This window comes from Lagenorhynchus albirostris, chromosome 8, assembly GCF_949774975.1.
Source record: "Lagenorhynchus albirostris chromosome 8, mLagAlb1.1, whole genome shotgun sequence".
Lineage (NCBI taxonomy): Eukaryota > Metazoa > Chordata > Mammalia > Artiodactyla > Delphinidae > Lagenorhynchus > Lagenorhynchus albirostris.
The window spans coordinates 51,442,351-51,455,468 of NC_083102.1; the positions used below are offsets into that span (position 1 = coordinate 51,442,351).

The 13,118-nt window shown below is 34.8% G+C and overlaps 1 protein-coding gene and 1 pseudogene across 2 annotated transcripts in view; both read right to left on the bottom strand.

Annotated features, from left to right (window-relative positions):
- Positions 1–451: 451 nt before the first annotated feature.
- Positions 452–3,494, bottom strand: LOC132524329 (tubulin alpha chain-like 3; annotated as a pseudogene).
- A 3,081-nt stretch (positions 3,495–6,575) lies between these two features.
- The window catches only part of STK31 (serine/threonine kinase 31), a 100,919-nt gene continuing 94,376 nt past the window's right edge, over positions 6,576–13,118 (bottom strand). For both annotated transcript variants that reach the window (XM_060156981.1, XM_060156980.1), the window contains one exon: positions 6,576–6,958. In XM_060156981.1, the coding sequence (XP_060012964.1) occupies positions 6,797–6,958 (162 nt within the window). In that variant the 3' untranslated portion in view covers positions 6,576–6,796. The remainder of the gene's footprint in view (positions 6,959–13,118) is intronic.

Here is a 13,118-nt window from a genome sequence, read left to right on the forward strand (position 1 = left end):
TATATATATGGAAATGACATTAATAAACTATATGTGCAGTTTTCTACCTCATGTACAGGAAAGGAAACGTATAAACGTTGCACAGGATTTCATAGTCTGTTTAAAAAGCAAAGGATAAAGCCAGGTTTCCATTCTCTCTCTCCTTCTCACACACACACACACACAAAGTGATCCAGTAGTTCAAAGGACTCCAAACCTTAGAAGGGTCACAGGTAGTAGTGCTGAATATCACTGATAGACAAGGAAATATGTGCTCATTGTTAATATTGAGCCATCTGATATAGTGTGAAATTTAGGGTCTTGCCTAATTTATTTTTTCTTCTAATCAAGGAAGCTCTACCTACTAACTGTATAATGTCTTAAAAAGAAAGCATAACACTTTAGCTTATTCATTTTTTTAACCAATCATATTTGCATCAGAAACTTTACCCCACTTGCTTACAATCCTTCTCTAAGGCTGCCAAATCTTCCCCTGGTGTCTGAGAACTCCCACACCTCTTCTGATATACCGATGTAGAAACGCCCTCTTGGCATACATGTGGTCAAACGTGTGGTCTAGTAGGGTTAAGGCCTTCACAACTGCTGTGCTGTTGCTCAGCATGCAGATAGCCTTCTGGACTTCAGCCAGGTTAACTCCTGGCATCACCACGGATGGCTGATTGTTGATGGCCACCTTGAAACCATTTGGAAGCCAATCTATAAACTGAACAGAGCTCCTTGACTTTATGGCTGCAACTGTTGCATTCACACCCTTGGGAACAACATCCCCTTTGTATAGCAGGTAGCAGGCCATGTACTTCCCAAGTTGAGGATCACACTTAACCAGCTGGTTGGAGAACTCAAAGCAAGCAGTAGTGATGTCTGAAATGAAGAGCTGCTCCTGGTAGGTTCTGTCAGCAGACATGATGGGGCAAAGGGTTGTCATGGGGAAATATATTCTCAGATAAGGTACTAATTTGTTCTGGAATTCAATTAGGTACCCATTCAAAGGCCCTTCAAACCAGAAGCAAGCAGTAACAGAAGACCCGTCAGCCTATTAACGCTAACAGAAGAGGTAGCATTATACACCAAGCATATGATGGCATATGTCACAGATGGCTTCATTGTCCACCATGCAGCTACAGTCTGTGTGCTCTTAGAGCTGTAAGACTCTACAGCAGTGAAGATACTGAAGGCTGAATATACAGATAACTCAATTTAGTCTTCCTGCTACATTCTATCATGAGCCACTCTATTAAGAGAGATGTAAATCCTGATTCGATGCTTCCTCCAAAGCTTCAGAAAGTCAGAAACTGTTATGCCAGCTTTCTGACGCTCTCTAGTCAAAGGCAGACAATCTCTGACCCCATAGTGACCTCAGACATAGTTGTTCCCACTACCCTCCTTTCTGCTAACATGCTGCTCTGGGTAAAAGAGTGACTGGTACTTCCCTGTATGAATCCCATCTCTAACAGTTGGTTCTAGGTTGGGAAGAGCGCTCTGGGCACATGATTCCCAGCTCTTGTCTCACAAAAGATGCATTCATATGCTCTATTTTAGCATTTTCCTACTGATCCTTTTTACTGCCAAGAATGACGCCATCTGGCTGAATTCCATACTGTAGGCAACAGAGTTTCCAGCACGTGCCCTCAATCTAGATGTCAGCTTGGCCAATATGAATGCAAAGGCAATCACTCCCTCATGCTGATCTGAAGGTGTCAACACCACTCTGTGGTTATGACATTAAAACTGCATCTCTAGGGCTTCCCTGGTGGCGCAGTGGTTGAGAGTCCGCCTGCCGATGCAGGGGATGTGGGTTCGTGCCCCGGTCCGGGAGGATCCCACATGCCGTGGAGCGGCTGGGCCCGTGAGCCGTGGCTGCTGAGCCTGCACATCCGGAGCCTGTGCTCCGCAACGGGAGAGGCCACAACAGTGAGAGGCCCGCATACCACACACACACACAAAAAACTGCATCTCTTATAGACAGCATATAATTTGATCATATTTTAAAATATATTTTTCCAGTTTCTATCTTTTGACTGGAAAATTTAATACACTTGTACTTAATGTAATTACTATAGCAGATTTACAGCTTTCACTTTGCTGTTTGTTTTCTGTATGTCTTGTATCTTTTTTCTGTGTATCTCCACCACTGTCTTCTTTATTGTTAGGTATTTCTAGTGTACCATTCCTTTGTTGTTTCCTCTACCATACTTATGATTTTCTTAATGAACCATCCTTCTGATTTTCTTAATGGTTGCACCAGTTATTACAATTAAAATCTTAACTTAAATCAATCTAGTTTGGATTAATACCAACTTAATTTCAATAGCAAACAAAAACTTTGCTCCAATATACCTCCATTTTCTCCCCTCTCCTTTGTCAGAAAAATTACATCTTTCCACATTATAAGGTCATTAACACAGTCTAATGATTAATGCTTTATGCAGTTTTCTTTTAAATCAGATAGAAGAAAAGAGTTACAAACAAAAATACATTAATACTGTGTTTTATATTTACCCATGCATTTTCCTTAACCAGTGCTCTTTGTTTTTGTGTGTGAACTGAAGTTACCATCTAGTGTGCTTTCATTTCAGCCTGAAAGACCCCTTTTTTGTTTTTGTAGGGCAGATATTCTAGTAACAAATTCTGTTTATCTAGGAATGGTTTAACATCATAAATCTAAATCTTAATAACTCCTTCATTTTTGCTGGATATACAATTCTTGTTTGACAAGGCTTTCTTTCTTTTAATGCTTTGAATACATCATCCAACTGAATTCTAGCCTCCATTTATTTCTGATGAAAAATCAGATGTTGCTCTTATTGAGGATGCCTCGTGGTCAGTAAATCATTTCTCTCTTGCTACTTTCAAGATTCTGTCCTTGGTTTTAGCTTTCAGTAGTTTGATTATGATGTATCTAGCTGTGAGTCTCTTTGAGTTTATCCTACTTGGAATTTGATGAGCTTATGTAGATTTATGATTTTGTCAAATTTGGAAAATTTTCAGCCATTATTTCTTCAATATTCTTTCTGGCCCTTTTTCTTCTCTCCTTCTAAGACTCCCCATTATGCTGTTGGTATGTTTGATGGTGTCTCATAGGCCTCTTTAGTCTCTTCATTTTTCTTCATTCTTTTTTCTTTCTGTTCCTCAGTCTAGATGACTTAAATTGACCTACCTTTAAGTTCACAGATCTTTTCTTTTGTTAACTCAAATCTTCTGTTGAGCTCCTTTCATGATTTTTTTATTCCGGTTGTTGTACTTTTCAGCTCCCTAATTTATATTTGGTTCTTTCTTATAATTTCTGTCTCTCTATTGGCATTCTCTATTTGGTTAAACATTATTCTCACACTTTCCTTTAATTCTTAGAAATGATTTCCTGTAGTTCTTTGAACATATTTTAATAGTTGATATAAAGTCTTTATGAACTTAAAGTCAGACATCTAACTTCCTCTAGGACAGTTTTTATTGGTTGCTTTTTTTCCTTGCATACAGACCATACTTTCCTGTTTCATGCCTCACCTTTTTTTTTTTTTGCACAAAACTGGACATTTTAAACATAGCAATCTCCAACTTTGAAAATCATATTCCCCACACACACCAACACAGAGATTGTTATTGCTAGTTGTTATTGATGACGATGATGATGTTTGCTTAGTGACTTTCCTGGACTAATTCTGTGAAGTCTGTATTCTTTTCATGTGCAACTTAGCTTCGTTTGACAATTTTTGCCAGTGTTCTTGTTGCTTTTATGGAGGAGTAGATCTTCAGAGGTCCTTACATTCCAGAACTGCTTCCACATGTAGTTTTGATGGCAGAAGATATGGTTATACTAACAACTAAGAAATGATAAAGCATGTCATTTGTTGAGTTAAAAGAGAGATGCTAAAAGGAAACTTAACAAATACTGACATTTAAATATACACTGAAATGACTTAGCACTGATACTATGAAATCTATGAAATGGACCAGAGGGTCCCCATAAATTTCTTTTGAGGAACAGTTTATACTCTTAATTCTCTCCTTTTCAATACTTTGATCTAAAACAAGATGTTTTCTTTGCCTCAATTACTTTAATGAAATATGCCATCCTTGACTTTTCTTTATTTCCATTATTTCCCAAATCATTCTCTCTAGTTAGCTATTTTATTCTAAAATAAACATGACTGTGTGATTCAGCTGCTCATACATTTATAATAGAGTCCCATCTCTTATAAGCAACTCACGACCCTCTATGATCTGCCCCCAAAATACCTTCTTAAGCTTTTTTTCTCAGCTACCCCATGAATATCCTATACTCTAGCCAAATTCTTGCCCTTTCCCAAATCTACCCTTTGAGCTTTCTTAATTTCCTTTGTATGGAATACCTTTTTCCAGTTCTAAGTAAGCAGAATACTACTGCACCTCTAAAATGAGTCAAACAGCTATCCTCCAAACTCATATTCCACTCTTCCCTTCCTCTTCTTTGTGAAGACATACATTTCATTCTTGTAGCTTATTACATACTGCATTATTCTCAGACTGCCCACAGGGCCGTGAACACATTTTTTTGCCTCTGTATTGCCCTTATACATATATACACATATCTCAAGAAACATCTGTGGCATTGAAGAGACACATGAATTTGTCTCTTTCCGCCACACATTAATACTTGCCATTTTAAAACAAGAAATAAAAATAAGTACTATCTAACTTGGTATGTCACAAAATCTGAAACTCTAGTTTCACAAGAGAGAAGTTGCTAGGTATTATGTGAAAAAACGGAGGTCTCATTGTCAATTTTGGTATATGCTGGCTAAATAAAATTAAACAGGTTTCCTTTCTGGAAAACATTTTAGAACCTTTACCCTCTAATATGCATGATCAATCTCCAATTTAGCATTCATTATTTTCCAAACAACTAATCACAGAATTCTTTTTGTAATGAACATCCCAAGGGACTAGTGTTCATTCAGCAGAACACATTTGGAAAATGATAATCTAATTCTTTATTTAAAATAGTGAGTATAAGTAAAGTGATCTATTCTTTGCCCTTTTAAATTATCCAAGTTTATTTTAAACCTAACTGCTGTGTCTTTATTACTTAATCAGGTAGAATTAATTTCTGCTATAAAACAAGAAACCCAAAATGGAACAATAGCTTGACTGTGTGGCAACAGTTCTCTTTAGTATGTATTACAATGACTTAATAGTGCTTGTTAAAACACAGATTGCCAGGCTCCACCCAACCCCAGAGATTCTCATTTAAAAAATCTGGAGTGGAGCTGAGAATCTGCATTTCAAATAAGCCTCCAGGTGATACTGAGGCTGCTGATATAGGGATCACACTCTGATGTAAGGGTTTATTCTCTCAAATAACATGAAATCTTGAGACTAGTACAAAGGCTCCAGAATTATTAGGAACATCAGCTCCTTCTAACTTGCTGCTCCATCATCCTAGTTTCATGAGTTTCCTCAGTCACCTCATGATCCAAGAAGACTGCTCAAATTCTAACCACCATGTTAACTTCTAGGCAATAGGAAAGGGGTAAGGGTGAAAGGGCACATCTCCAAGCTAAGTTAGCTCCTTTTAAGGAGTCTTATTTGCAAAAATTTAGTCAAAAAGCTTCAACTAATAGAGAAGATGCTAAATGTAGTCTTTTAACCAAGCACACTGCAACCCCGAATAAAACTGCTATGTACTACTAAGGAAGAAAGAAAGACTAGATTTTGAATAGGCATCTAGAGACTCTAACATATTACTTTAGTCTACATACGCTTCAATCACCAAGTCCGACAGAACTGCCTAACTATTTCATAAATTGGACCCGTATGTTTCATCACTGTTTCTTTCTCCTCTGTACATCTTATTTTCATTGCTGCTCACCTACTTTATCATAATATCCTTCTGATCAGTCTCTCTACCACTTAACCTGGTAGTAGGTATAAGACAGATTTTGAGGGAGCTAAAGCTGTTTAAAATTCTTCAATGGCTCCACATTTCCTATAAAATTATAAGGTATGAGCATTTTATTGCTTCATATAAAGCCCTCATCTACCTATATGACTATTCCCTATTAAACACACAAACTGTTTCTCCCTTCAGTGCTTTCATCATGCTTTCTCTGCTAGTAAGATACTCTTGATCGTCCTTCACCTTCACCACCCATCCTTTATGATTTAACTAAGGTAGTATCTCCTCCAGAAAGCTTTCCATGACACCCCTCTTCCATAAGATGAGTATCCCTCCTGTGTAATCACATAAAAGCTCTGTCCAGAACTATCATTAGATATTCTATACTGTATTATGAAGATCTGTTTAGATCTCTTTCTCAATAGATTTATGTGCTTTTTAAGTGTAAGGACCACGTTTAACTTATCTTTATATTCCCAAAACTGGGTACAAAGCATATGCCAACTATCATCTGTTAAACAAAAGTATTACCCTTCATAATGAGCTGGCCTACATACTGAAAATCTGTGTAGGAGCTGCCCAACAATCTAATAACCTTTTCTATTACAAGTAACACAGTTGTACTATACAATTTCAAAAAGTAACTACAGACAGAAAATCCTCCCTTAACAACTCTAGTTAAATGAAATTTCAAAGTATACAATTTTTTTGCATAACCAAACATCTTTTATTTTCACAACTGGAATACCAAAGACACACCCAACTAGCTCCAGAACACTCCCAGATTTTTTTCTGTTTATTTAACCAAACTAAACAAAGTTTTAAAAAGGAACATCTGCAACAACAAAAGAATATTAATCAATCAAAGCTGGCTTCACCATATCTGGTCTTTTCCTTATCTTTATCCAAGTTCTCCACCTTTAATTATTCTTCCTCTTTTTTTGGGGTGTATTCAGTATCTTTTTCTGAGTTTGGAGTTGATTTCCCCTTTGGTAGCAAGAAACATTCAGCATTGAAAACTTGCTCAGCAGTCATTGAACTTCTACAATAGATCAAGCTACAGAGGAGGGATTTGACATTATCGTCCTGTAAGAAAAAAGATGTTACAAAACAAAAATAAAATCAAACCAAATGAATGAAAGGGCAAACTTGTAATAAGTAAGGAGTATCCAATTCAAAAATACTTTTAATCAATGATACAGAGCTAAAATCAATTTTTCCTATTTAGGTTTTTAAAAAATTTTTACCAAACTCAACTGGCTTTTATTGGAAAGGGATTAATCCAGTATTAAAACAATGGAATCAAATTACAGGGAAATAATATAAAAGGAAAAAGAAAAGAATAACAACTGAAATTGATCAAAAACAAGTGAAATTTTTTTAAAAAAACTGTATATTTTCCTTCTTTTTTAGGGCACTAGTCAGAATTTGACACTATGAAAATTTTACACTGAAGCTCCTCTGTCTGGAAGGGTAGCCTAACCTTTACTTTGTCAACTGCTTCTGGTTTCATCTGTGAAATGATCTCCTCTTGAAACATTTCTACCACCCCTAACACATTATCATCATTATTACAGAGGCCATATTTTATTATGTACCACAACTTCGAAGAATGTTATTTGTGTTATCACATGTAAATAACATTATAATGTTCCTCTTCCACTAGTTCCACCTCCCAAAGTATGCTTTTTTTCTTGCTCCCTATGATGAATCCAATCAGAGCACATTTCACACTGAATAAAAATCACCTATTTATTGGTAGTGTCCTCATTAGACTCTAAGATGCGTAAGACCAGAAACCTTAGTTTCTCACTTCATCCCCAACAACAAGCACAGTGTCAGGGATATAGCAGGTATTCAGTATACATTTGCTAACTGAATGAATGCCAATGCCCATACTGAATTCTACAGAGTATGTTTTTAAACGTATTTAAAGATAATACCTTTAGTAAGTATAAACTGACTAAAAATTACAAAATCTAAATGAAAAAAACTAGCACACACTCTTGAAAGCCACAAAAATAGATTTAGAACAAGTAGAAAATCATATCATGTTCTTGGACAAAAAGGATCTCATCAGTAATGAGCCAATTTTTAAGTTAATTTATAAGCTTTACCTGATTCCAATAACATACAATCAGTTTCTCCCTCTTAGAACTAGATTAGTTAACTGTATAGATCTTTTGTAAGAATGGTGAGAACAGACATGAAAGTTCTGATAAAAAGTATCAAGAAGGAAGAAACTAGCCTTTCCAAGTATTAAAAGATATCATACAGTCTGTAAATTAAAGGAATATGGCAAAAGAATACGAATAAACACACCAATGGAACAAAACAGAAAAACTAAAAATACACTCTTGTACAAATAAAATTTTATTATAAGAAATACAACATTTCTAATGGGAAAAGGGGATAACTTTTTAATAAAAGGTACTGGGACAAATGGACCCAATGGAAAAAAATAAAATCAGATCTATTCCTCACACCAAACACCAGGATAATTACAAATGTATCAAAAATCTAAATGTATAAAATAATATTATCTGATTACTAGGAAAAAAGTTTTCTCAATTCCCAAAAGTAACTATAGACAAAAAATTTCTACCTTAAGGTTATCCCTCTCGCAAATTATAAAATATTGTAAAATTATAAAACACAGCTAAAGAACAAAAACAAAAGCAATCTCTAAATGTCAAAATTAAACAAATGAACTATGTATCAGGTAACATAATCACACAGAAAATTATTTTAACTGACTTTAAAACAAGTATTTTGGCTATACAATCATAGTGGGATAAGGATCTAGTGAGATACATCCTAAAGAAAGACCTTCAAAGAAATGTTAAAGTGTACTCAATAACCTTACTGTTTCTAATAATATCACTGTTATTTTCAAACTATCAAATTTATTTCAAGATGAAGCAATTATGTAATTGTTAATATCATAAAAATGAATATTAGTATAAAAGGAAAGAGTGAATTTGTAATTAAAATTAAGTAAAAAGCCTATAATCTTGAATTTTATTTGGAAATACCTATACAAAATATGCATTCATTTTTCTTTTTCTAAAACAAAAATGAACTTCCAATAACAATTAACAACCTTTGCAACCCATATTTTTGTCTCTAAATTTCCTGCTAAAAGGATACCAGCTTCCTTGGGAAAATGGCTAATTCCAGTCATTGGGCAAAGAATGTACAAGATAATAAGGGACATCTTATGCAAAAAGCAAGTTATAAAAGACAATTCAATTTGCGACAAAGGTCACAGGATCCATCTTGAATAGGGTTCTCAACAAATTAGAATTTGAGCAAAATACTTTTTTAAATGACTTCAACAAATTGAGACACATTAAAATATGTTTAAATCCACAAGACTATAATCATACCATTAAAACAAAATTTTAAAATTTGATTGATACCTTTTAGAGGCTGCCAAGACACCAACTAATTTTTCTTAAAATTTCTTTCCCTGAACGAACTAAAATGTAGGGTAACCCAATAATTGTTGAGACAAAGTTTATCAAAACATTTCAATTAATAAACACAGATGCAATAACAGAACTGGAAAATCACCAGTATTCAACAAAACGAAGTATCTAGAGGACCACCACTAAATGATGCTAAAATCACTAGGCAGTGAATGGAAAAATTAAATAATGAATGGAACAGTTTAAGAAATAATGAATGAAACAGTTTAAGAGATCTTTGAGATAATATGAAGCATACCAACATCTGCATTATAGGAGTCCCAGAAAAAAAAGAGAAAGTGAAATGAGTTGAGTTGAAAATGTATTTGATGAAATTATGGCTGAACACTTCTCAAACCTGAAGAAGGAAACAGATATACAGGTACAGGAAACACAGAGGGTCCTTAACAAAATGAACCCAAACAGACTCATACCAAGAGGTATCAAAATGTCAAAAGAGAAAGAATTATAAAGGCAACAAGAGAAAAACAAAGCATCACATACGAGGGAACCCACATGAGACTATCAGCTTATTTTTCTGCAGAAATTTTTCAGGCCAGAAGGGAGTGCAATAGCATATTCAGAGTAATGAAAGGGGAAAATCTTGAACCTAGGATACTCTACCCAGCAAGATTATCATTTAGAATTGAGGGAGAGATAAGGAACTTCTCAGATAAGAAAAGCTAACAGTTCATAGCTTAAAGATTTTTCTCTAAATGGAAAAGAAAAGGCTGTAACAAGAAGAAAGAATCTACAGGATAGGAAAAATCCCATTAGTAAAGGCAAATATATAGTAAAGGCTGGGGATAAACCACTTAAGCTAGTAAAAAGATTAAAAGACAAAAAATTCTAAAAGCAACTGTAACTACTAAGAGTTAAGGGATAAACACAAAGATGTAAAATATGACATAAAACATACAAAATGTGGGGGAGGGAAATAAAAATATAGATCTTTTAGAACCTGTTTGAACTTAAGTAACTACCAGTTTAAAACAAGTAGATATAGTTATAGGTCAGCATATATGTACACCACGGTAACCACAAATCAGAAACCTTCAACAGACACACAAAAACTAGAAAGAAAGAAACAGAAGCAAACTACTAAAGAAAATCATCAAACCATAAGGGAAGAAACAAAAAGAGAAGAAATAAACAGAAAAGAACTTCAAAAGTAACCAGAAAAAAGTAACAAAATGGCAATAAGTACATACCTATCAATAATTACTTGAAGTGTCAATGGACTAAATGCTCCAATCAAAAGACACAGAGTAGCTGATTGGATAAAAATTAAGGCCCATCTGTATACTGCTTACACAGAACTCACTTCAGAGCTAAAGAAGCACACAGACTGAAAGTAAGTGGATGGAAAAACGGTATTTCATGCAAATGGAAACAACAAAAAACTGGTGGTAGTAACTCTCATATCAGACAAAATAGACTTTAAAACAAACTCTGTAACAAAAGACTAAGAAAGGCATTATATAATAATAAAGGGATAAATACAAAAAGAGGATATTACACTCATTAACATATATGCACTCCACACAGGAGCACCTAAAGATATAAGGCGGGAGAAACTGACAACAATACAGTAACAGTAGGGTACTTTAACACCCCACTTACATCAATGGACAGATAGATCATCCAAACAGAAAACCAAGAAGGCCACAGTGGTCTTACATGATACAATATATCAGTTAGACTTACTAAATATCTCCAGAACATTCCATCCAAAATCACCAAAATACATGCTTTTCAAATGCACATGTAACATTCTCCAGGACAGATCACATGCTAGGCCACAAAACAAGTCTCAACAAATTTAAGAGGACAGAAATTATATCTAGCATTTCTTCCAATCACAAAAGAAGCTAGAAAAAAATTACAGAAAAAAAAAATGGGAAAAGTACAAATATATGCAGACTAAACAACATGCTACTAAAAAACCAAGGAATAAAAGAGGAAATCAAAGAATAACTCGAGAAGTGAAAATGGAAACAAAACTTTCCAAAATCTATGGGACGTAACAAAAGCAGTTCTAAGAGTGACACTTATGGCAATGAAGACCCATCTCAAGTAACAAGAAAAATCTCAAACAACCTAACCTACAATATAAAGGAATTAGAAAAAGAACAAATGAAGCTCAAAGTCAGTAGAGGAAGGAAATAATAAATATCAGAGAGGAAATAAATAAAATTTAAAACTAATTAATGAAACCAAGAGATGGTTTTTTGAAAAGATAAACAAAACTGACAAACCTTAAGCCAGGTACATGAAGAAGAAAAGGGAGAGGCCCCAAGTAAACAAAATGAGAAGTGAAAGAGGAGAAATAACAACCAATACCATAGAGACACAAAAACAACAGAATACTACAAACAGTTTTATGCCAGTAAATTGGACAACTAGAAGAAATGGACAAATATCTAGAAACATAAAACCTAGGAAGACTGAGTTGGGAAGAAATAGATAATCCGAACAGACTAATCACCAGGAGTGAAACTGTAATTTAAAAAACTCCCCATATACAAAAATCCAGGAGTAGACAGCTTCACAGGTGAATTCCACCAAACATACAAAGAAGAGGTAATAACTGTCCTTCTCAAACTATTCCAAAAACTTGAAGAGGATGGAACACTCCCAAATTCATTCTACAAGGCCACCACTGCCTTGATACCAAAACCAGACAAACACTCTATGAAAAAAGAAAATTACAGGCCAATATCTCTGATGAATAGAGATGCAAATATCCTCAATAAAATACTAGCAAACCAAATCCAACAATATATAAAAAGGATCATATACCGTAATCAAGACAGATTTATTCCAGGTATGCAGGGTGGTTCAATATTTACAAATCAATCATTATGATACACCAGATTAACAAAAGGAAGGATAAAAATCACATGATCATCTCAGACACAGATAAAGCATTTGACAAAAATTCAACATCCATTCAGGATAAAAACTCTCATCAGAGTTTGTACAGAGGGAGCATATCTCAATGTAATAAATGCCATTTATGACAAATCCACAGCTAACATCATACTCAACAGTGAAAAGCTAAAAGCCTTCTAAAATCAGGAACAAGACAAGGATGACCACTCTCACCACTTCTATTTACAATAGTATTGGGAATCCTATCCATAGTAATCAGACAAGAAAAAGAAATAAAAGACATAAATTGGAAGGGAAGAAATAAAACTGTCACTATTTGCAAATGACATAATACTATATATACAAAACTCTAAAGTCTCCACCAAGAAACTATTAGAACTAATAAAGGAATTCATTAAAGTTGAAAAATGCAGGATTAATATATAGAAATCTGTTTATTTCCTACACACTAGTAACGAAGTATAAGAAAGATAAAGCAAGAGAACAATCCCATTTAAAATCACATCAGGGACTTCCCTGGTGGTCCAGTAGTAAAGAATCGCCTTACAATGCAGGGGATGAGGGTCAGGGAACTAAGATCCCACATGCCACGGGGCAACTAAGCCCACGCGCCACAACTACTGAGCTTGTGCACCTCAACTAGAGAGCCTGCATGCCGCCAACTACAGAGCCCATGCACTCTGGAACCCGCGCACCACAACAAGAGAGAAGGCAGCATGTCACAACAAAAGATCTCGCATGCCTCAACAAAGATCCCACGTGCTGCAACTAAGACCTGATGCAGCCAAAAATAATAAAATAAATAAATAAATAATAAATCTTTTAAAAATAAATAAAGAAAACCACATCAAAAAGAATGAAATACCTTGAAATAACCTTAA